Genomic DNA, 25,898 nt, shown 5'->3' with positions numbered 1-25,898 from the left:
CCAGAACATCCTTCTTTAGATATATGAATCAGAACTGCACAGTGCTCAGAATGTGGTCTCACCATGGCCCTGTACAAATGAGTATGCTCCTGTACTTGAATCCCTTCAGCATGATAGCCAACATACCATTTATTTGCTTCACAATCTTCTATCATGAAGACTGGTGCAAAATATCTATTAAACTCCTTAGCCATTACCAGTTCTGGGATTTATATATGAAGGAACTGAAACTAACACGATCATTCTAAAAGTTGAAAGATTCAAGCTAAATTTGTTTCATATTTCATTTTAGGACACTCAATCCTGTTGCTATAAATTGTGTGTTTTATGATTCTGCTCCACCACCACCTGATGAAGAAGCAGCGCTTCGAAAGCCAGTGCTTCCAAATAAACCTGTTGGACTATAACCTGGTGTTGTGAGATTTTTAACTTTGCCTCATTACCAATTATTATTTCGCCAGCACCTCTCTCAATTTTTGAGGGCTTACATTCATCCTAGTCTGAAAAAAAATATTACTTGCTAGCTTTCCTTCAAAGTTTTTTCTATTAGATGTTTTTATCTTTGACATTTTGTTTCCCAATTTGATGCTATGCATAATTCCCTGGTCAACCATGTTTGGCTTATCCTTTCCTAGAATTATTCTTAAGCACTGGAATATGTCTTTGTTGTGAGTCATGATCTATTGGCTTAAACATCTGCGACTGTTCAGCAACCACCTCCTTTCCAGCCAACACCAGTCAGCTCTGCCTCAACTGTTTGTAATAATTCTTATTTAAGCACAGTTATTTCCAACCCATGTTTCTTGCTCTCAAACTGATGCTGAATTCTGCCATGCAATGGTCACTGTTTCCTAAGAGATATTTTACTTTGAGATCATTTATTAAACCTGCTGCATTAGACATTAACATAACCATAACAGCCTGATCCCTGCTTGGATCCACATCACCATGTTCTGAGGAACTGCCCTACTAAACTATTAATACTAACTCATTTCTATATTTGCTATTTTACCTTTTCTAAATCCATATGAAATTTAAACTCACCCATAATTAATACAATATCCTTTTAAAATGCCTTTCTTATCTGCTGATTTTTAACTGTAAAGCTGCTGTTAGACCATTACTAAGTGTCGTCGTCTTAGTTTCCTTACTCTGTCCACATGGACGCTATACATCTGGTCCAATATTATTTCTTGCATTCATACTACTTCCACCTTGTACACCATCATTCCACTTGGATTGCCCCACCACCATGTCCTTTCAAAAAGTCACATAACCCTGAATATTTCATTAACAGTGTCTCCATAATGGCAATATGATCACACGTGCTACACTGGACTTGCACCCAATAATTCATTTGTTTTGTTCTGACCAATGTGCATTTACATACAGGATAATTAATTTTGTCTTAATTTTTTTCCACTGTTTTTGACCTTATTTTCTTTTCTTAATCTTTATACATCATGCCCTTGTTAGCTTGTGTGTCAATACCTAAATAGCTGCGCTGTAATGCTGCCATTTCTTTTTGTTTTGTAAGCCTACGTACCACCACTCCAGAACACAGACACGTTCCACTGCAAAAAAAATTACTTTTGCTTTCTCTGCAGTCCTAGTTAATCCAATCATCAGGACACTGGTCCCAGAACAGTTCAAGAGAAGTCAATCCCACTGAAACCTCTTCAACCCCAGTACTGATTCCAGGACCCATTCCTCCCACACTAATCTTTGAGCTGCAAGTTTCACCCCTTGACTTTATCTACCTTATGCTACATTGCCCAGGGCCTAGGCAGTAATCCTGAGATCATTACCTTGCAGGTTGTGCTTTTTAACTTAGTTCCTGTGCTTTTTTAGTAGAACCTCCTTGCTAGTCCTATCAGTGTAATTGCTAGAGGGTGGAGGGAATGAATTGAACAGTTACTTGACAATGTTAAAACCACTGAGGCGTTCTTGTAGTGGTAGTGGTTACTGCCCCTACACCTGAGCCAGAGGGCCCATGACCAAGCCCTATCCATTTGGGAGGTGTGTCATAACAAGCCAGAAAAGGCTGTTTAAAAATACTTCCAAAGAGAAACATACTGACAAGTGTTGAGTGGAGTCAGGAGACACAGTTTCAATACTGCACTCTGAATAAATCTATCCCAAGTAAAGACTGGCTCGAAACTTCCTTTATCAACCAGACATCAGGAGTATAACACCATAGACTATTCAAGATCATTGATCAGAGGACCCCAAACAAAATGTCTCCTCACAGCTTTAAAGAATATAAAAACGAAGAAATAATGGAGGCCTAATGCAGACAAGTAAAGACCTTTACATCTTCTGAGCTTATATGACATTTCAGTATGTACAGATACATATCATATAATGACTATCAATTAAGCTGTTATTGTACAACAGATTAACCTCTGGATCAATAAAGTAAAACAGCAGAAAAGATTAATCACAAGAACGTTATGACAATTGCCTAGGCAGCCGGCTTTGTGCATCGACACAAAAAAAGATAAAATTTATATTTTAACAGGGCAGACTCTTCAACTACTGATCAACATTTCAATACAGTTATTGTTAATATTAAAATGCAAAATATACAATTTGTTTCGGTTTATAATGAGCATGGATCATGACGAGGGTTGTTCCTATGCCTGATGATTAGTCCAATGTGTATCATGGGCAGGGCAGCAAAACAATGAGTTTTAAGTTAATGACAGGGCAAGGCAGGTATCAGAGTTAAGATTCTTCTTGCCACAAAATTATATATAGATATTTTAACATCTAAAATCTATTAAAATGTCAGGCAGAGATAAATGTCAATGATATCAGTGAGATTTTGAAAACAAAATACCACTGAAAGCACAGTCACGTCTGAGTTGGCTGTGAAGCCTAATACCATTTGCCCTGTACTTCTGTACATGGTGAACACAACTTCAATTTTAAAAAGCTTGATGAGAAATATCACAGTAATATCTTATAATTTAAAGAATATTAACACATTGTTAACTGATAATACAAAAAGCTGCAAACAGAATGCACAGTGTGAAAACCGCAACATTACAACAATTTATTGAAAAATCCTGCATCACAATGAAGAAACAAGTAGTTATACAGTTACTAACTTTAGTGAGTTTTGAGAAGATTTGTAGCTCAGGTTGAGGTTCTGGGTGTAGGTTTGCTCGCTGTGCTGGAAGGTTCTTTTTCAGACATTTCCTCACCATAGCACACCACACCAACCGGAACTCCATCAACAAACACATTGACTTGGACTCATTTATCACCTCCTGAGAAAAAGAACAGGAAATGACATCACCAACCCAAAGAAACCCAATCATATAAATAGAAAGGAGGAAACATCAGCAGCGCTTCGTCCGGAGGCTCACTGAAGATGTTACCTAGTATGGTGACGAAACGTCTGAAAATGAACCTTCCAGTCAGCGAGCAAACCTACATCCAGTGACCAATTTTATATTTTGTAAACCTGACAGCTTCTCATGTGAAAATGATACTCAATTTCCTTTAACTCCTTAATTATAAACTGAAGAAAAGAAGCAGCAATTTATTTTTAACTAATACTGATTTTGAACAGGTCTCTTGACTGATTAACTGGTCATGATACAAGACTGACAGTATAATGGTAATTTTCTCAGTTGATGCCTGCATTTTGGCTCAGTTCCAAATGACTGTCCCAACCTGGCTCTTGTATATTTGGTGTAGTCACAGGAATTCATGAACTGGAGCTTCTCCCAGCCACCAGTACCTGATTCAGCCCTTGGTATACTGCAACTATGGAGTGTTTTATATTAGAGAGAATAAAATAGTGATATATGGAATTAGGAGGTCACCACTTACTGAAGCTATGTGAAAAATGACAGCAATTACAAGCCAGAAACTGGGGATCACTAACTGGATGAGGCAAGGTAGATACTTTCAATCACGGACACAAACAGGTATGAGTCAAAACATACAACTTGAAGGTAAAAAGGCATTTCTTCTGAGTTCCAACCTGGAACATGATCCATGTAAGCAATTTAAATGTACACTAATTAACCCCAAGAATTTATAAACAAATATAACAACCTGCATTCTTATTTAGTCAGTGGTCTTCCGAGACAGATCTGTTCAGCATAGGTATTACCATGCTCTACATGTCCCAGTTGCTATATGGACATGTATGTGACGAGGAGCAGGGTATTCAGTCCCTCAAGCCTGCTCCACCATTTAAAAAGATCATGGTTGACCTGATTGAGACTTCAGCTCCTTATTCCTACATACTCCTAATTTTGTTTGATTCCTTTGTCAGTTAATCTACCTCAGCCTTAAAACTAGTCAACACTTTCAACAATGGCAAGGCAGCACAATGGTTAGCACTGCTGCTGCACAATGCCAGCCTTGGGTGTCTGTGTGGGTCTCCAACGAGTGCTTCAGTTTCCTCCCACACTCCAAAGATGTGCAAGTTGGGTGGATTGGCTGTGCTTAAAAATTGTCCTGTTGAGTCCAGGGATGTGCCAGCTAGATGGGTTAGTTATGCTTTTCAATCCTCTTAGTATCTTAAATTTCAAACAAATAACCTTTTAATTCTTCTAACTCCACTGCAGTCCACATGCTGTGAGTTGACCCACAACACCATTAAGGAGGGAATGCCAGGATTTTGATCTAGCAAAGTGAAGGAAGGGCAATATATTTCCAAGTTAGGATGGTGATTGGCTTGGAGGGGAACTTGCAGGTGATGGTGTTCCCAAGGATCTTCTTTCCTTGTCCTTCTATATGGAAGAGATCATGGGTTTGGAAGGTACCAACTAAGGAACTCTGGTGAATTTCTGAAATGCATCCTGCAATGAATTTAATGAGGCAGTGAATTTAAGTTGGTGGATGGGGTATCAATAAGTGGCTGCTTTGTATTGCATGGTGTGAAGTTTCTCGAGTGCTGTGGGAGCCTCAGTCACCCAGGTAAGTAGAAAGCATTCTATCACATTCCTGCCTTGTGCCTTGTCAATGGTGGACAGGCTCTGGGGAGTGACTGTCTACGTTATAGGATTCAGAATTTCCAGCCTCCGATTAATCTTGTAGCTACAATATTTACGCAGCTGGCTCAATTCAGTTTCTGGTCAACAGTAACCTCCTGGATATTGGCAATGGGGAATTCAACGATGGTAATACCACTGAATGTTCAAGAGGACATGGCTAGATGCTTTCTTGTTGGAGGTGGTCATTGTCTTGTTAGGTTTTAGCTTTGGCAACAATGGCTGGTTTTTCACTATATTGGGCTCAATTTGAGAATCCCTTATTGCTGTTATGCATAAAATGAATTTGATTTTCACAAATGAGCGAACAAACCTAAGACCTAATAGTCTCTGAATTTGTAAAACACCATGTACTGTATTTAAACAAAGCCACTGAAGCAAAAATTGTTTACACATCATATTGATATCCTATTCGACGCGACCATTTAATATACAAGTAGTAACTTCCATGTGATCACCTTACTGCATAAGAAATGATGTAACGTTAGTGTTTAAAGAAAAAAAACCTCTGCATTTCAATCAGTATTTTCTATGACTCAGCTAAAAATACTAACAAGATAAACTATACAGCTACACATATGTATAGAAAATCAGCAGAGTTGGATAATCTATTATTTAAAGCAGACCTCCACCTAAACATGTACTGTGCAATTGTCATCAGACAAACTGCTTGTAACTGATTATATCATTATATTTTATTTGATGGTTTATTACCAAATGATTACTGTTTTTGACAAATAAAAGAGAATGACAATAATGGAAATAAATGTCATGGAATTAAGCAGTTCACAAAGTTTGCTTTGACTTTCAAGTAGTTATGCCAAATGAGCTTCTTTTTTTCTTAGTTTGTAGGTTCTCCCCCTTGAGCTTACACTATACTTCGTTGTTCAGGTTACAGACTTAAAGTACGTCACCATTTGACATTTATAAATGACAGATATCTTCACTGGAAATAAACAATTTCCCACAGGTGTGATTCATAATAGTTTTCAGTACGAACCGAAAAGAATCATAATCTGTGCAAACTTTTCTTACAGTTTGTTGTAAGCTTGCAACTATATTCCGAGGTGGGATGAAAGTTAACCAACAGAATCTCTTTCAGAACCTTGCCATTCAACGCAGCCTTCCCACTTCCCAACGTGTCCACCAAGTTATTCCTTGTCATGAGATCTATCAGCTAAGCAAGTCAAAAACCTGCAGACATTTGATGGAGCAGCAGTATGCTACAAAGCTCATTTTCGTCCTCCTATGAAGAGAGAAAAATCATAATCTTGATATTCACAAGAAATATTTCGATTAAATAAGATTTAATTGTCAGTCAACAACTACAGCTTATACTTGTGCGGGTTTGCTTTGCTTCCAGAATTACTGAGTACAATTCACTATCCTAAAAATAAATTGCTTTTATTCAGTACTGCTTGTACCAGAGTTAATATTGTTGTCCATTTTATGCTCTAACATTTGTAAATCAACACTTCAAATTTTATTTCCCAATTTCATCTCAAAAATATTAATACTTCTCTTCAGCAATGGACTATAATTGTGGCAGTGGAAGATCATGAATGATTGCAATGGTATCAAATAGATGCAAAGTTGGTAAATACACTGAGGTAATACATGAATCACACACACTAGGAATGTCTTAGAATTGATTTTTAAAAAATGGTGGAACGAGAGTAGTATGGAGTTTGCAGCTGCTCCTGAGTTTCATGCATTTGTTTGTGGAATTTGTATAGTTATTATACAGCAGAAGCAGAAATTTTTTATTAATTTTTTGGGGATTTTATAGTCCAACAATCTACATAAAGAAAAAATGCGAAGGCGGAGAAATTTTTTTCTCACACGGAATTTGTGCGAGAGGCCTCCACATTTTTGTCAAGTGTCGATCCAGAAAGGGATACCTTTTCTGTTTGAAATTTTAGTTTAAAAAAAGTGAGAATTTTTTTAAATCAACACGAAGGAGGATAGAGAATGTTCTTTACACTGGGCTTGTGGGAGAAGCCTGTCCACGTGTTTGTTCAACTGCTGTGGAGAGATTTTCTTTTGTTTATCTGAAGATTTGAAACTTGACTGATAGAGGACTTGAGGAGGAGGCTTTTTTTTTAAATCGGTTGACTTTTAAGTGCTTGATTTTTTTTGAAGGCTGTAATTTTTTTTAACTTTTGCATACTTAAGATTAAAATCTGTGGGTAAGGAGGGGTAGTTGTTTTTTAATGTAGGTGTTTTTAAGAGCTTCTTTTGAAACTTAATGTCACTTCGGGCATTCAAGAGACAGAGTGTAATGGTTAGTACATTTAGAGAGGATGGTTACACAGCAGGATCAGTCAGAGAGATACCTGAGAAAGGTAAGAAAGTGGCTTAGAAGTCTCCTGTGGCTATTTCTCTCCCAAACATATTACGTTGTGACTACTGATGAAGGGGATAACCTCTCAGAGGAAAATAGAAGTGGCAGTCAGACCTTATCACTATGAATAAATCTTATGTTACGCAGGGTTTGTCAAGATTTAAAAGAATAGGTGTCATAGGGGACTCTCCTGTCAGGGGCACAGGAACTTTAAAAAGTAAATCTCTCTGGTTTATTCCCGATGTCACATTCTAACTAGAGTAGGAATAAAAAGATAGGACAGATAAATCAATGGCTGAAGGGATGGTACAGTGTGCAAAGATTCAGATTTTTGGATTATTAGGGTCTCTTCTTGAGCTGAAAAGGGTTGGGTTTTACCTAAATTGGAAAGTGACCAATATTCTGGCAGGCAGATTTGCTAGTTCTATTTCATGTGCCTTTGAACTAGCAAAAAGGGGATGGTGCAGGGTTCCCATGTAGCAGTAAAAATAGTAAGACAGATGAGGATAGTTCTGAATCAGAAAAAAGCAAGTTAATTAGAAAAGGCAGACAAGAGTAAGTCAGAGAATGAGGTAAATGATGAACTAAACTGCATTTATTTCAATGCAAAGGGTCTTACAGGTAAGGCTGATGAACCCAAAGCATTTATGGCAACATGGGACTCGGGCATCATAGCTATTTCAGAAACTTGGTTAAGGGAACTATAGGACTGGCAGCTCAATGTTCCATGTTTTAGATGCCACAGGAAGGATAGAAAGGGAAGCAAAACAGGAGGGATAACAGTGTTTTTGATGAAGGAAAATGTTACTACCATAATGAGAGACAATGTGGAATTGTCCGGTGAAACTACGTGGGTATAATTCAAAAATAAGAAAGGGATGACCACCTTGATGGGATTGTAATTATAGGCCCCTCCAACAGTCAGACACAAACTGAGGAGCAAATATGTAAAGAGACCTCAGATGTATGTAAGCATAATAGAGTTGTAATTGTAGAGGAGTTTAATTTTCCAAACATTGATTGCAACTACTATAGTGTTAAAGGCTTGGATGGTGAGAAATTTGTTAAGTATGTTCAATATTTAAATGTACCTACTAGAGAATGAGCAAAAATTGACCTTCTCTTGGGAAATAAGGCAGAGTAACTGACAGAAGTGTTAGCAGGGAACACTTTGGGACTAGCATTCATGATTCTATTAGTTTTAAAATGTTATTGAAAAGCATAAACCTCTCATACAAGTTAAAGTTCTTAATTGCAGCAAGTCAAATTTTAATGATATGGGACAAGAAATTTCAAAAGTTGATTACAATAGACTTGTTTGCAAATAAAGGGATGACTGACAAGTGGGAGACTTTCAAAAGTGTAATAATGAGTCCAGAGGCATTATGGCCATTACAGTGAAGCGCAAGGCTGTTAAGAGTAGGGAACAATGGATGAATAAAGATATTGAGGTTCTCGTCACGAGTAAGAGAATTATATTAGATATAGACCACTAGGATCAAATTAATCTCTTGAAGACTATGAAGAGAGTAGGGGTATTCTTAAGAGGGAAAGCAGGAGAAGAAAGACAGGATATGAGACAGCCTTGGCAGATAAGGTTAAGGATTAACAGCAAAGGAACTATAGAGAATATAGCCTCTTAAAGATCAATGAGACATTGATTGTCCAGTTTTTTTTTGCTATGCACCCTGCTTATCTCTGCACAATAACATTACTGTTTTTGTTGTGTGACTACGAACATACCATCTTAAAAGGAATAGCCTGTGAGCAGCCTACATCTAAGGGAATACTGGTAGCATGACCTTCAAAACCTTATAAATATCGTGTACTCAAATGTTCATCACAAAGAGAACGTGAATTATCTTCACAAGTGCTCCAGAAACATGCATCAGGCCTCATCAGATACCATATCTCTGCTATGATTAATTCAAGCTATAGAATATTTGAGTAACAAATGCAAAAGTGTAAAACATCAATAAAATAATTCTCCGGAGTTTATGGGAAAATAAGTGATTGTTCTGCTTTTGGCTCAGAACATTTGCACATTTGATGCAATCTAATAAGCTAATCAAATAAAAGAAAACGTGTGCTTCCTTTTTAGCAGTTAATGGATTCCTGTTAAATGAAAGTCTCAAATGGACACACAAACACAAGACCAATTTATTTATAATTACCCATTATACAAGGCAGCCATTGGGGTCTCTGTCAAAGGGAAACACTTAGGATAGACGATAGTAAACATTGGCTGGCTGCAGTGATGACAATGTCCCAGAGGGTAGAATAGTAACTTGCACAGATTCCTAGGTAATGAGTTTGGGGATAGGAGATCCAGACCTACAGGGGAACATAACATGTAAATGGCTTCACAACAAACATCCTATTATTGCAGTTTAATCTTTGTAAAGCTAAGTCATACCTGTACAAAGTTTACTGCTTTACCTGCACCTCCACCCACATCATCTACTGCATCCGCTGCAGCCGGTGTGGCCTCCTCTATATTGGGGAGACAGGCCGCCTACTTGCGGAGCGATTCAGAGAGCACCTCTGGGCCACCCGGACGAACCAACCCAACCAACCTGTGGCACAGCATTTCAACTCCCCCTCCCACTCCACCGAGGATATGCAGGTCATTGGACTCATCCACCGCCAAACCACAACAACCCGACGGTCGGAGGAGGAGCGTCTTATCTTCCGACTGGGAACCCTCCAACCGCAGGGGATGAACTTGGACTTCACCAGTTTCTTCATCCCCCCTCCCCCCACCCTGTCTCAGCCGGATCCTTCCAGCCCGGCACCGCCTTCCTGACCTGCAGTCTTCTTCTTGACCTCTCCGCCTCCACCCTACTCCGACCTATCACCCTCACCTTGACCTCTTTCCACCTATCACATTTCCAACTCCCCTCCTCCAAGTCCCTCCTCCCTACCTTTTATCTTCTCCTGCTGAACACTCTCTGCTCATTCCTGAAGAAGGGCCTGTGCCCGAAACGTCGAATCTCCTGTTCCCTGGATGCTGCCTGACCTGCTGTGCTGTTCCAGCAATAAAGTTTCAACTTTGATCTCCAGCATCTGCAGACCTCACTTTCTCCTGCTTTGATCTAAACTTGCTTATGTAATTCTGCATAAATTAGAACTGCAGCAGATGGGAATAGATGGCTTCAATCATGGTATTATTTTACACGTGCTTTTGTTAGGGCAAGTACAGAAGAGAGGGGATAATAACAGGCATTTTGTTATTTTCACTGTATTTGTTTTTCTTCCTTCAGGTGTGCTCACACCGCAAATCAATTCTTTACTCAAAGGGCAGGTGGAGACATTGCTCGTTATCTGCCAAACTGGTCATAAATCGGTTATCATTACAAGATACTAAAAGAAGATGGTATTCATTTACCTTCCTTATGCCAACTTATTTTTGGCAGATGTTGCTCAGAGCCTGCCCTTGCTGCACAAGAGGACATCCCCAGGCTATGGGAGTCCAAAACTAGAGGGCATAGGTTTAAGGTGAGACGGGAAAGATTTAAAAGGGTGCTAAGGGGTAATTTTTTCATGTAGAGTGGTGCGTGTATGAAACAAGCTGCCAGAGGAAGTGGAGGAGGCTGGTACAATTGCAACATTTGGACGGCATCTGCATGAGTAGACGATATGAAGGGTTGAGAGGAATATGAAGGGTTTAGAGGGATATGGGCCAAATGCTGGCAAATGGTACAACATCAGTTGAGGATATCTGCTTCGCATGGATGAGTTGGATCGAAGCATCGGTTTCTGTGCAGTAACACTTTATGACCACTACCTTCACATTCAATCATTCTGTAGCTCATGCCAGAACACCAGTACACAACAATACAGCATAGATTTCTTTAAAATTCAGAATCTGGATAGAAAACCATTAAACTTTGCCAAATTATCAATAACTTGAAGGATGGTGAATGTGTAAAATTATAAGCACACATGTTTTGTTCAAGCTTCCTCTAAGGATTGCCAAATTCACATATAAAAGGGAAAATCTAGCTTGACCAACCTTTTGAATATTCTGATGAGATCAGAAATGATTAACAGTAAAGCATTAGCTACAAGTTTTGGATTTCTAAAACGTTTTCAATAATGTACTCCATAATTAACTAATGGATAAGATCGACATGAAATGTTAACTCTGATTTCCCTCTCTCCTCACATGCTGTCAGATCTGCTGAGTTTCTCCAGCAATTCCAACTCCACTTTCTCCAAAAGCTGGCAGAATGGATTGTTGCCACAAATTCTGTTGCATGAATCGACCCTCTATGAAAGATGGTCCCATTTTTTTAATATATTCGGTATATTAATTGACAGCACCAACTTTCTGCTTTAATAGAGATTCTACTTTTCACCCTACGTTTTACATACTTTAAAACATGGCTACTCTGCATCAGATGCCCAACTTCAACGGTTCACTTTTAAACTTAGCATATAAATTCACTCCGATCATAAGAGTCATATAGATGAATAGCATTCACCTGATGAAGGAGCGATGCTCCGAAAGCTAGTATGCTTCCAATTAAACCTGTTGGACTATAACCTGGTGTTGTGTGATTTTAAACTTTGTACACCCCAGTCCAACACCAGCATCTCCAAATCATGACTTTTTGAATGTTGTAACTGTACCGGCCTCAACCACTTCCTCTGGCAGCTCATTCCATTCAGACACCACCATCTGCGTTAGAAAGTTGCCCCTTACGTCCCTTTTAAATCTTTCCCCTCTCACCTTAAACCCATGGCTTCAAAGATCAACTTTTTGTTTTGGGGGTGAGGGAAAAGGAAAAAAGTTGTTGGAATCTCAATACTGGGGAGAAGTGCAATGAATTACAGGAGAACATTAATAAACACTCACATTGGACAGATAGTTGACAAATAAAGTTCAACACATATAACAGCAAGATAATTGATTTTAGAAGAAGAATATGGAGGTCTCTCATTACGTTAAAGGTGCATGTCTATATCAGGTCAAGGAACAAAAGGATTTCGGACCACAAATACATCAAACGCTGTGCCAAGGTTAGCAAGGCCATAAAAAGAACAAACCAAGTACTAGCTTTTATTTCTAGAAAGACGGAAGTGAAAAGTAGGATAGTTATGCTAAACATGTACCAAACCTCATTTAGACCACACTTAACTTTTTCTGGTTTCCATATGATGGAAAAGATATTTAGGGGAGACAATGGCACAGTGGTAAAGGAACTGAATGATTAATCCAGAGGCTAGATCAGAGTGGTGCTGGAAAAGCACAGCAGGCCTTCTGATTAATCCAGAGGACCAGGCTAATACTCTGGGATCATGAATTCAATTCCCAACATAGCAGCTGTGGAATTTAAACTCATACATGGTAGGAGGGAATAAGTGATTAAGAGTTATGCTTAGATGAGATGAGGCTAAAGTGGACTTAGTGTTGCTGTCAGCACTAATGAGTATGAATGTCCACCTATGAAATTCCAGTTACTGGCCATGGGTTCTATGGGTCCTTGTGTGATTGATGAGCCTGATCCTAAAGTCGATGTTGCTCGGAGGTGGAGTTGATCCTTGGCCTCAGGATCACTAGCATTCCTTCCTCGGGTTACTTTCCCATACTCCCTCTTGCTGATGGGTGTTCTCATACAGGAGCTTCCTCCAAGTTGGTTTCTTCTGAATGAGGGTTGCCCCGGCATTAATGTCTACTTTTAATTCTTGAGGTAAACCTTTAAGGAGTCTTTGAAGTGTTTCCTTGGTCCTCTTCTCATTCGGATGCCTTCCTTGAGCTGGATGAAGAGCAGTATAAACACCAACATAGGCAAGTTGAGCCAAATGGTCCATTTCCATGTATGAATTTGCTGCTATGTTGGGAATTGAATTCATGATCCCAGAGTATTAGCCTGGTCCTCTGGATTAATCAGAAGGCCTGCTGTCCTTTTCCAGCACCACTCTGATCTCGCCTCTGGATTAATCATTCAGTTCCTTTACCACTGTGCCATTGTCTCCCTTAAATATCTTTTCCATCATATGGAAACCAGAAAAAGTTAAGTAAACATTAGTAAGCAATTAAAAGAAAGCAGTGGGCACTACTAGGCCAATGAAAATGCAGGAGATACTTTTCAGGTTCACCTGCCAGCACTTCAAATATATACTATGCATTGCTCAATGCTTTACATATATAGAGTATACGTGCATAAATGATGTGCTCTTCACCCACTGTAGATTAAACAAATAAATCTGTGCCCTGTAAACTTTTGTGCATCTAGGCTTTTCTCTCTGATGAAAAATCAAATTGGCAGTCACACAATTTACAAACAGAATCATCCAGATTACAAAGCAAAGAAAAATCAGTACAAAGTAAACAATATATAAATTACATTTGAATAATAAAAATACTTTAAAATATGCAGAACATGGCAAATTCAGAAAATGTGTAATATTTGAAATATGATAGTGTAAATTTCTGTCTACCACTTAAAAAGCATACAGAAACAAAAGCATTAATTTATCATGGGTGGAAAAAGATCTGCACAAACACAACATATCAAAACCACATCTGCAGGCTTTTAACTGGCCTTCTGACAAATCAAACTTCTAATCGCCAATTTAAATATCAATGAACCTTTTCATTAATTCACTCATCAATTGTCTATCAGTTGTAAAAGGTCACAATTAGCAAATATATGAATACTCTTTATATATAGTTTAGCATACTTATCCGTGTAATCAGTGCACCATCTTAGTTACCACAAGCAATCCTATGGGAGATTTAGCATTGTATTCCATAGGAATGTGAACTTGGCGATCTACCACATTTCAGACAAAATGCACTATAACTCATATCTCTAACTTTAAATATGGCCTAAACTTCTTCCACATGACTGGCCGATAAACAAACCGGTTTAATGTGATTCAAATGTATTAATTATAATTTGTCAAATTTCTAAGAACAAACAGCCTTAAAATAATCAGCCACATAACTCTCCAGCCCAATCTTGACACTTTTGAAAAGGATTAAAAAAAAAGTTATTGCTACATGAGAAAGATCACATCTAAGTATATTAATTTCTTAGAAACCATTCATTTCAGTACTTCTCGAGACATTGCTTCCAAACTTTTATGGAAATAGTTATCTCTTCCCCACCTTCACACTAATAGCTCAATATTCAACTTGCAACAAATGGTGATGGAACTGTGCTATTTGCACAGTTATGAAATTGTACATTTAAAATCAAATACTGCAATTGTTTGAAATTAATTAATTGCTTGAAAATGTATAAATGTTGCCTTACCAACTCAGTTTGCACTGCTGGTGCTTGCTTTGCTAACACAAATCTGCAACAACTCACATAATATATAAATCCCTTAAGGTAAGAAAAGATAGCAAATATGTCACAGGAGTTTTTGAACAAAATTTGACAAAGCCACAAAGTATTCAGGCAGGTAATCAAAACCTTAGTAAAAGGTCATCTTTTAAGGTGCATCTTAAATAAAGGGAGAAAGTGTGCAAGAGGAGAGGGCAAATGCGTGAATGTGTGAGAGAGACTGACAGCCAAACACTGCTGATATCTCAGAGTTGTACTCTTTCCAGTTCTACCTCAAGTGTATGCTTAAATAATGTAGCAGTCATTGAAGATTATATTTACTGTTTTGGATGATTCATCAGATTCACTCCTTTATATCCTGCATAATACAAAGACATACAAAATGTAAACTTAAAGGTGAGGTTCAATTTTCCTGTAGATAAACTGAACTTTTTCAGGGGTTTGTTATTCCATAGATATGCAAATCGTACACATATCAAGCTCCTCCTCTATTCTTCAGAAAGGCTGCACTAAAATTAATATTTGAGGTTTTGTAATTTTCCAATTATCATAGCCAGACTTAAAGATTTTACTAAAATCCAAAGGATGAAAGCCTGAAGAGGCACAGTTGCAGATGGCAATTAAGTGCCTATCATAGCTCCCTGGGGCAAGTAAAAACAAATGCAGTCTGCCCTAGTATTGCTCAGTTAAAGCCAGATGAGAGAAAACTATGTCACATAATCTAAACTATTATCCATCCATTTGCCAAGATGACCTATAACCTCCTTAGTGTTGTTTTAGCAGCAAATTCGGCCTTGGATTGTGAGCTCAATAACTTGGGTGAGGTAATGCTTGAAACTAAAAACTTTTCAATTTCAATGGTCTAAAGTAGTATACATCTTTATGTTTCTTTTAAGAAAGTTCCATATCTGCAACATAGTGTAATGCATGATGCATTTTTAAAATTCATTCATGGGGTGTGTGTATCACTGGAAAGGACAACATTTGTTGCCTGTCCCCACCTGCCCTTGAGCAGGTGGTGTTTAGCTGGCTTCTTGGAATATTGAAGCCCATCTGGTGTTGATACACCAACAGTGTTGAAAGGGAGGGAGTTCCAAGTATTTGTCCAAGTGGTACTGAAGGAATGGTGATATTGTTCCAAGTCAGGCTGGTGCACTGACTACAGGGAATCTGGAGCTGGGAATGTGTGTGTAAGCTACTACCTTTGCTTTAGTAGGTGGTAAACACTTTGCGTTTGGAAGGTGGTGTGTTATTGCAGTACACCTTATTAGTAGTATACACTGCTGGTACTGCTGGGAGGGAGTAAATGTTTAAGCTGCAGGATGGAGTGTTGATTTCTAGCATGCCAACCACGAACACAATTTGACTTTGATACAGATGTGACTTATTACAAAGTGTAACCACATTATGCAAAATGTCAGCTTATACAATCAATTAATTGAATTAATTTTTGGATCATTAATACAAGCACATTTGCTATTTTCTGCCAAAGGCTAAGAATGATTGGGTCTCTTTGGATAGGAGTGTGGAAACAGAATATTTTGCAGCTCTGCAAACGTGATTCAGGAGAAAATACTCTGGAAGTTGCAAGTTTTTTCCAGGATGACCAGGTTTTCTGGGAGTGGGGCTTGGCAATCCTAGAACAAGTGCAGCAGGTACTGGGTGTGAAGTGCAGCTGGACAGAAGACCTACCTCAATGATCCAGCTATGAACTGGAGATTTTAACAGAACTAATGAAACAAAAGAACCCCCCCACCCCATGCACTATTCATATCAATCCATGCCACGTTACCTCCAGCAAACTCATACCCGTCTTGCATTCCATGCCAATGTAGGCCCAAACACCATGGGTCCTAATAGTCTCTGTGCCTCTGCTCACACCCAGGGCCCTTTATAGACTTGTTAATAGTGCCAGCTCATACCAAATCATCACCCTTTCCACTACACTTCCTATTCCAATTCACCCAGTATCCATCATGTGCAGAACTCAGCAGACATGCTGAGATAAAATAATGATCTAAGCGTCCACAACATTGTTTCCTTTTAAATAAAGTCTCATTCATGAAAAAAACCCACTAAATTTACAGTCCTTCAACTACATAATCTCTTTCAAGAACAAACATTTCATTCAATACATAATCCTTTAGAAAAACAGTGGAATATCTCACTTCAACCAAACTGAAATTACAGTCATCCTGGTCTGTTAATGGAAGGGTTTAAAATCAGTTGTGCAGAATTAACACAGTAATGGACATCCCCAGGCTTATGTCATCAAACAGAGTAAAACAGCAAGCATTCTATTACAGGAGAAATCTCAAATATTTCAAAGGGTAGGAGTTTTAAATGCATTGACACTTGACAGTTGTATTTGAAAATTCCTTTGGACAGTTGCCTTTGTCAAGTTCAATAAGCATGACAGTTGATGTGTTTATGCACTTCTTACCCACATTCGTTTCTACCTTTAACAATTGGAATGAACACCTGACTGCCCCCTAAGATGTCGCAGGGCCATATTTAAAGGGATACCTTACCTCTATGAAGAACTCTGCAGAACCTCTATCACACACATCTGTGTTTCACACAGCCAGCTCATTAAAATCAGACATGATTGGAGACAGACACAGATTTACGCAGGCAGCTTGCATGAGAAATACATGAGCAAAACACGTCCTGCCTCTTATAGATGCTAAGTTCAATTGTTAAGGAGCCCTTTAATTTTCGGCCTCCTCCATCATTTTGCTATGCAATCGGAGGGACTCTAGGTTTTGCAAAGTTTAGGATGCGTTTCAAGAGGTTGTTAGAGTACATGAGAAAAGGGGTCTGATATCCACATTTCCATTTTACTATATACCCTCAACCAAATTACTGACCTCTACTGTATTCTTTCCCTTGACATGACAACAAAGATCAAGAACTTCAGATCTGTATTAAAAGGAAAAGTCTAGTATGTTTCATTTGTCAAATGTATCAGTTCGCAGTGAGTCTGGTGTATTCTTTGCAACGTATTTGACATGGAATCAATGCAGGGTGTGATTCCAGAGGAAGGCTCCCCAGTGGCCAAGTGGTACTTGTGGAACTTTTCCTTAAAGAGTTAAAAAATCACACAACACCAGGTCGTAGCCCAAAGAGGCAGCATGGGTCTCTAATCAGCTCTGCAGCCAGCTGACCAGACCATTAACACCTGAACAAAATTCCATCCAGTTTCCGATTTAGAAGTTGGTCATCAAGGACTGAGAAAAGGAAGAATTTCTTCACTCAGAAGGTGACGGAACTTGGGAATTTTCTTCCAGATGCTGAGAGGGATCAGTTAGTTGTTGAATATATTCAAGGCACATATTCACATATTTCTAGATATTGAAGATGTGAAAAAATAAGGAAATGGTACAGTAAAATGGTTTAGAGGTAGATCAGACACAAGCAGCCAAATGAGCTACGCTTGCTCCTATTTGCTATGTTCCTAAATAAATATAAGCAAATTGAAATAACAGATGAAACTGGATCTAGCTCCTATTATTTTAAATACACTAATTGCTTTTATTGGTCTTAAATGTTCACAAAAAAAAGTAATGTGTTGAGAATATCCAGTAGTCATCCCCAGTTCCTAACTAACAAGCAACAACGAAATATGTTCTTTATCTTAAACGCACTGTGATGATTCTGTAGCTTTTAATGTTAAAATTAAAATAAACTTTACATTTTCTTTCAGACATGAAGCTGTGACCATTAATAGAAAGAATAAGTTAGACATGCCTTTCTTAGACGTGTGGTAAAATTTGTAGATGGTCCTCATAACCATTTCTTGAAGTGGTGCGACAGTATCATTTTCTGTTCCTATTGTCTGGATTTCATCAGGTACAGTAATGGTCAGCTGTCTGTGGGTGAATGAAAGTTTCACTTCTTCATTTTTCAAAGAGGAACCACAACTGTGGTTAAATAGGGAAGAAAAACACACACCCAAAAGTCATTGCCATGTTAGAGTTACCATTGTACATGACACCACAACAACCTTTGATCAAAAGTTTTGCTATTGTACTAAAGTGGACACATTTCCAAACATATTCTGCAAACCATGTGCTTTCTTTTATTCATTTATGGAACGTGGTGTCACTGGTTGGGTAGACATTTTCTTTCCCAAATTCAGTAATGTTGACCTTGCCATGAGTCTGATTTCTCTTTACACTAATGTTAATAATCTCCCTTTAATTTCAACATAAATATTTTAGGAGACAAAGGCACAACAAGTATGGAATGAATAATTTTACATCAATATAAGCATATTGAAATAACCAATGAAACTGGATCTAGCTCCCAATATTGAATGAAGGGTGCCAGCATTCACTACATTTACTCACAGGATGATTACGTGATTTACAGTGCCACTTACTGGAAATTAGTGCAGTGGCATTGACAGGAGCTCTCAAAACTGTGTGAACTAGACCACATCATCCAATTAGACTGAATGAAGACTTAATGAGATATGACATAGGGTGTGTTTATTTCCATGTTAAATCAGATAGGGAAAGTGAAAGGTAGGGAGGGAAAGAAAAATTGGATTCCAAGAAAGATAAAGTTTATTTACAAACTTAAGGAAGGAGATTCCTCACTTATATGAATTTTTACTGGGGAGGGGTATGAGAGGGCATTTACCAGAAAAGAAGATTTATCGTTCCATAAGCTTATTTACACGAGAATGGACAAACAGTAACATTTTCTGGCAAGTTCTAACTTAAAGACAGAAACTGAATCATAGTAAACAATTAAAGGATGCCATAAAGTGGAATATACATGTATATAGTAGCTGTGTGTGGCTGACAATGTGGACAATACCAACTGACTGCAACAGGTCAGCGAACAGAATGGACAGAAAAGTGGCATCTGAACCTAATACAGAAATAAGAAGTGATGCAATCTGGCAGAAGGAGAAAGGGAGAGGCAATAGAATAAACTATACAGTTCTCAGTGTATGGGGACAAATATATCAGGGAAGAGTGGCATTAGATGCAACATTTGAGGTGGCACAACATTTTGAGATGTTGTCAAAGAAGAGAATGTCTTGAACTTCAATAAACAAAGGTATTGAGCATAAAGGCAGAGTTGTCACACAGAAACTGTTTCAAGCTCTGGTTAGCCTTCAAGCAAGGGTTGTGTCCATTTTGATCACCACACTTAGGGAAGAATCTGAGCGTCTTTGAGAGGGTGGAGAGGATATTTACTAGAATGGTTCCAGGCAATTTTAGCTACAAGGTTAGGTTAAAAAGTTGGGGTGGTTCTTTTCGAAGCATAAAAGATTGGACGGAGATCTTATAGAAGTCTGAAATTAAGACAGTGGCAGATAAGGTGAGCTACAAAAGAAAAACTGTTCACATTTGCTGACGGTAAAAGGACTATGAGTCACAGATATAAAAAGGTTTCAGCTTAGCGACACAGGAGTCTGCATATCATAGCAGATTATTTAGAAATATATAACTTGGAGGTGTCGGTGTTGGACTGAGGTGGACAATGTTAAAAATCACACTAGACCAGTTTTAGTCCAAAAGCTTTATTTGGAAGCACTAGCTTTCGGAGTTCCGCTCCTTCGTCAGGTGGTTGTGGAGGTTAAGATCATGCTCACAGAATTTATAGCCAACGGAGTACTGTGTCATGGAGATGTGATACAGTAAACAATCTTAGGTTAAAACTTTCATCTCTTATAATGGGATATGCTGGTTTCTGTTCTTTGATATGTAAATCCCAGAACTTCTTTTAAATTACATTCTCAAGATAGCTCAGCTTTTTAAACAATAGGTGTGAAGTCTGTCTGTGTCCCAATGCTGTGTCAGACTGACAAACCCTCTGGATAGTTTTAGAGTTTTACATGGATTCATGATGTTTTTGAGCAAAATAAAATGTAATGTAATTCTGCAAAAACAAATCCACCCCATAAGCTTATATGTGTGTGCATGTAGGAGCGACAGACTGATTGTGCATGTAAGTGTGTGGGTGTGAGTGCATATGATACAGTGTGTGTATATATGTGTGTAAACTCAGTTAAGTGTGAGAGAGAGTATGATGGCTGCTTGTGAGAGTATGATGGATGCGTAAATTGGTGTGAGTGCAGGGGATATATGTGTGTGCATGAGAGAGAGCTTGTGTACGAGGGTGGGTCTGTGTGGGTGTGAGTGTGTGTCCCTCGCTCATACACAAGCTCTCTCTGCAGACCCTCCCTCATACACAAGCTCTCTCTCTCATACATCCCCACATTCACACCAACACACGCACCCTCTCACACATACCCCATCACACTCACTCACTCTCTCTCTCACACACACACTTAGCTAAGCTTACACACACTCTACCACGTGCACTCACACCCACACACTCACATGCACAATCAATCTGTCGCTCCTACATGCGCACACATATAAGCTTATGGGGTGGACTTGCTTTTGCAGAATTACATTACATTTTATTTTGCGCAAAAACTCCAGGAATCCATGTAAAACTCTGTAAAACGATACAGAGGGTTTGTCAGTCTGACATAGCATTGGGACACAGACAGACTTCACACCTATTGTTTAAAAAGCTGAGCTATGTTGAGAGTGTAATTTAAAAGAAATTCGGAGATTTACATATCAAAGAACAGAAACCAGCATTTCGCATTATAAGAGATGAAAGTTTTAATCTAAGATTGTTTACTGTATCACATCTCCATGACACAGGACTCCATTGGCTTTAAATTCTGTGAGCATGATCTTAACCTCCACAACCACCTGATGGAGCGGCGCTCCGAAAGCTAGTGCTTCCAAATAAAGCTGTTAGACTATAACGTGGTGTTGTGTGATTTTTAACCTAGAAATACATAATATGACCAAGCAGAATCAGTATGGCTTCATGAAGTGGTCATCATGCCTGACAAATTTACAAGAATTCATTGAGGAGGAAACAAGCAGGATAGATAAAGCTGAAGCAACAGATGTAATATATTTGAAATTTCAGAAAGTATCTGATAAGGTATCACATATTAGTCTACTTATTAATATAAGAGCCCAGGTACTAGAGGCAGTATGTCAGCACGGACAGAAGATTGGCTAATTAATAGAAGACAGAGAGTTTGGATAAGAAATCATGTTCAGGATGGCAATCTGCAACAAGTGAAAGGCCACAGGTATCAGTGCTGGGGCCATAATTATTTTAATTATGACTTCGATGAAGAAAATGCATGTACTGCAGATGGCACAAAAATAGTTGGGAAGGAAACTTGTGAGGATGACACAAAGAGTCTGCACAGGAATATGGCCAGGTTAAGTGAGGGGGCAAATACTTGGCTGATGGAATCTTGTGAGAAAATGAAAATGTTTGCATCTTCATTGAATGAATAAAGCAGCTGAACGTTATTTAAACTGGCAAAGGGAAATGGTCACACATTGAAGAAAGACATAAGGAGGGTAGTGAATCTGTGGAATTCTTGAGCACAGCAGGCTGTCTAGATTTGGTTGTCAATTATATTCAAGGTTGAGATAGAATTTTAATCAGCAAGGGAAATAAAGGTTATTGGGAAAAAGCATGCAAGTGGAGTTGAATGTTATCAAATCAACCATGATCTCATTGAATGCTGGAACCGAGTTGATGGGCTGAATGGCTTACTTCTGCTCTTATGTCACATGATTTTCGGAAAAGCTTTTATCTAAAACAATGACCTGGAATGCACTGAACATGAGAATGGTGTAAGTGGAAATGAACAACTATTAATATAAAATAGCAGTGGAGTAAAATAAATTTGCAGGCTAAAGGAATAGAGCTGAGCAATGGGACTGATTAATTTCTCTACAAAGAGAACAGTTTTGGGTGAGCCAAACAGCCTTCTTCTGTGTTGTACTGACTCTATGACTCTTGGGTTTAGAGGATAATTCATGGGTAAGTATATTAACTTCACACTATTCTGTGCATTCCAAAGTCAAATCTCCAGGCACAGTTCCATTTTCATAGAGTTTTCACAGGAGCAAAGATCCTCAGACTGCAATTTTCAAACCAGAGTTAACTGTGTAGGTGCAGTTTTCAGACAAAGCTATCTGATTTGCACTTCAAAAATAATTATTTTCATAGCAAAATTTGGTCCAATATAAAATAAAATTACACACCTGTTTATTTTGTACCAATGACCATTCTGCAGCCAGTACGTTTGAACACTCACCAAAAGCAGATAAATAAAGTAATTCACCAACTAATGATCTGATTCATTAAGCAACTGAAAAGCGCATGGAAAGCACTATAAATCACTTGTACCATGAAAACAATAATGTTATAAGCTTTTGTTGCATTATGGATAGGTTTCAAAGTGAATGCTCACATACAACTCATCTGTCCTTTCACCTCAACATGCAAGTTAGACAGTTAACTCACCAAGGAAGAATTGTTTAGGAGGGTACATTTCAATATCAAGGTCCTCAAGATTTCTTGTGCTCCACAGATCTGAATGGAAGTCACATTCATGCCAGAAATATCTCACTTTGTTTTATTCCACAGTAAACTACTTCTCAACTTCTGGTTCTTATGCCAGCAAACTTGTAAAGAGTATTTCTATAAAAATCTACCTTTATTTACAAGTGACTTGCCTGTTGGATCATCTTAAATTCAATTCAGATTAATTGTTGGGCAAAAATTAAAAAGCACATAAAATGGAAAAGTCATGATCTGCCGACTGTGAAGATTAAATATGTCTTTTGTTCAGAAAAGAATCATACAATCCTGATTATCCTCCACAGGCAACAATCTCCAATAACCCAGAAACATGGAACCGCAATAAACAAAGCAAGGCAGTAAGTAATGATCTGGGACTGAATAGCAACACATCTTTTTGCTTTTATGTTTTTAGAATTTTAGTAGAATCCTTTGTCCAAATTAAACCTTTAGATTTCCCACCAGGAAAGTAGCAGGTAAATAAGGGAAATGATGATCCTCAGCTTCAGGCAACATACGCTCAAGTTCCTATGACATGTCTTATGACCTCACCTAAATCCCCTGCCCACATTACTCCTGTATATTACAATTCTCTCAATACTGATCCCCATAACGCCATGAACATCATAAAGAAGAACAAACACATCAAAGGAAGTTGCAAGGCTGAGATAATTAATGCTGAACAAAGAGACCTTGGAGTGCAGGTTCATAGCTCCTTGAAAGTGGAGTCGCAGGTAGGTAGGATAGTGAAGGCGGCGTTTGGTATGCTTTCCTTTATTGGTCAGAGTATTGGGTACAAGAGTTGCGATGTCATGTTGCGGCTGTACAGGACATTGGTTAGGCCACTGTTGGAATATTGCATGCAATTCTGGTCTCCTTCCTGTTGGAAAGATGTTGTGAAACCTGAAAGGGTTCAGAAAAGATTTACAAAGTTGTTGCCAGGATTTGAGGATTTGAGCTACAAGGAGAGACTGAACAGGCTGGGGCTATTTTCCCTGGAGCGTAGGAGGCTGAGGGGTGACCTTATAAAGGTTTATGAGAGGCATGGATAGGATAAATAGACAAAGTTATTTCCTTGGGGTGGGGGAGTCCAGAGGTAGAGGGCATAGGTTTAGGGTGAGAAGGGAAAGATATAAAAGGTATCTAAGGGGCAACTTTTTCACACAGAGGGTGCTACGTGTATGGAATGAACTGCCAGAGGAATTGGTGGAGGCTGGTACAATTGAAACATTTGAAAGGAATTTGGATGGGTATATGAATAGGAAGGGTTTGGAGGGATATGGGCCGGGTGCTGGCAGGTGGGACTAGATTAGGCTGGGATATCTGAACGGGTTGGACCGAAGGGTCTGTTTCTATGCTGTACATCTCTATGACTCTATGATTAAAATACATTTAAATTTACAGAATTTTCCTTTGTGTAGGTATCCACTAAAAACAAATTGCCCATTTAAGACCTACATATTCCAAATCTCCAGAATATACTCCTGCTGAGCATAATGGTTGCAAACCCATTTTGATTGTTTTTGAACATCAATTGCACAGCATATACTTACTTTCACAGAATGTGATTACTGCTACTGATGAACTGTAACAATTGCAATTTGTTTTCAGTCTGTTAAAATGACATTTTGCTCTTAGCAATCTGTTCTGTGATACTACTAATCACAGTGATACACTGATGCTGAATATTAAAATTCTAAAGTTGTCCTTACCCACTGTGACCAATAACTTTGTTGTATAGGTACGATGGTAGTCCATATAGCTGAAAGTTGTTATCTACATACACGTATTGTAGTTCTGGATATCGCCCTAGGTCTTAAAAAAAAACACAAGAATGAACCAAAGAGATTGCCATTACAGAAAGTTCTTACAAATAATGGTGAACAGCAAAAAAATCGTACGTTTAAAGTGAGAATTTAGTTTTAATCAGAATCATTCTGGTTATTCTGAACTGAATCTTTTCAGACAACTGTTGAATGATTCTTCTGTTTTGATGTGGTTGCTGGCAAGACAGTAAATTTTCCTCTCTGCAAATAGAGATTCCTTATCTTTAGGTATTGATTTTCATACTTTTATTACCCTCAGTTGGTTTATTTATTTTGTTTATATTATGGAATTCAGAGATACATTGCAGGGGGAGAAAAAGCACCAGATGCAGATAGAGGCGGACAGTGGTTCAGGTGAATATTCTGTGGCATGGCCTCAAATCCAAATCAGTTATTGACCATGTTATCATATGCAATGCTCTTGAGTGAGCACAAGACTATGGAGGGTTTTTCCTCACTTTGTGTAAGAACCTGTTGCTCATTTCAATCTGCAGGATTTGTGAAGATGCCAGATGTGAAGATGTTGATCTAGAAACTCATTTACAATGCCTGAGCTGCCCAACAACACTGTAGCAATAGAAACCTGTGGTCTCTTTGGTCATAGTTACTAACTCCATGAGTTAACAGTTTAGAACTAAAATATGCTAGAGAGTAAACAATATTTGTGTAAGTAGAGACCAGTGCAAGTTAGTAAACACGTGGTCTCGGAATCAGGAAGAAGGACCAATTTTAAAAAAAACGGCTGTTGTTAAATCACTGAGACAAAGTTACAGAAACAGGACCTGAAACAGTACAAGAGTCATTCTGATGTTCATGTGATAGTTCTGACTATATTGATATCAAAAGCACTGTAACCAAGGTTTTCAAAGTGGCATATCAATATGCTGTCAAATTGCAAAATGATTTCCTCCAAATCAAATTATTCAGTTCAGAACATCAAAAAAAAATTAGCATTTCATTAGATCCATGGAGGTTA

At 38.4% G+C, this 25,898-nt stretch overlaps 1 protein-coding gene across 4 annotated transcripts in view; it reads right to left on the bottom strand.

The window, feature by feature from the left end:
- Positions 1-381: 381 nt before the first annotated feature.
- Positions 382-25,898, bottom strand: part of lrrc28 (leucine rich repeat containing 28) — a 65,467-nt gene continuing 39,950 nt past the window's right edge. For 2 of the 4 annotated variants that reach the window (XM_043677523.1, XM_043677524.1), the window contains exons 7-10: positions 24,809-24,911; positions 18,411-18,583; positions 9,534-9,693; positions 5,693-6,261 (exon numbers count right to left, since the gene is read on the bottom strand). In XM_043677523.1, coding sequence (XP_043533458.1) covers positions 6,189-6,261; positions 9,534-9,693; positions 18,411-18,583; positions 24,809-24,911 — 509 coding nt within the window. In that variant the 3' untranslated portion in view covers positions 5,693-6,188. Of the gene's footprint in view, positions 3,276-5,692; positions 6,262-9,533; positions 9,694-18,410; positions 18,584-24,808; positions 24,912-25,898 lie in introns of those variants that run through there. The other 2 variants (XR_006309494.1, XM_043677526.1) reach the window with 2 other exon arrangements.

Source organism: Chiloscyllium plagiosum, chromosome 36 (genome assembly GCF_004010195.1).
Source record: "Chiloscyllium plagiosum isolate BGI_BamShark_2017 chromosome 36, ASM401019v2, whole genome shotgun sequence".
Taxonomy (NCBI): domain Eukaryota; kingdom Metazoa; phylum Chordata; class Chondrichthyes; order Orectolobiformes; family Hemiscylliidae; genus Chiloscyllium; species Chiloscyllium plagiosum.
The sequence above is the reverse complement of the archived record's forward strand: the minus strand, read 5'-3'. Positions and strand labels throughout refer to the sequence as shown.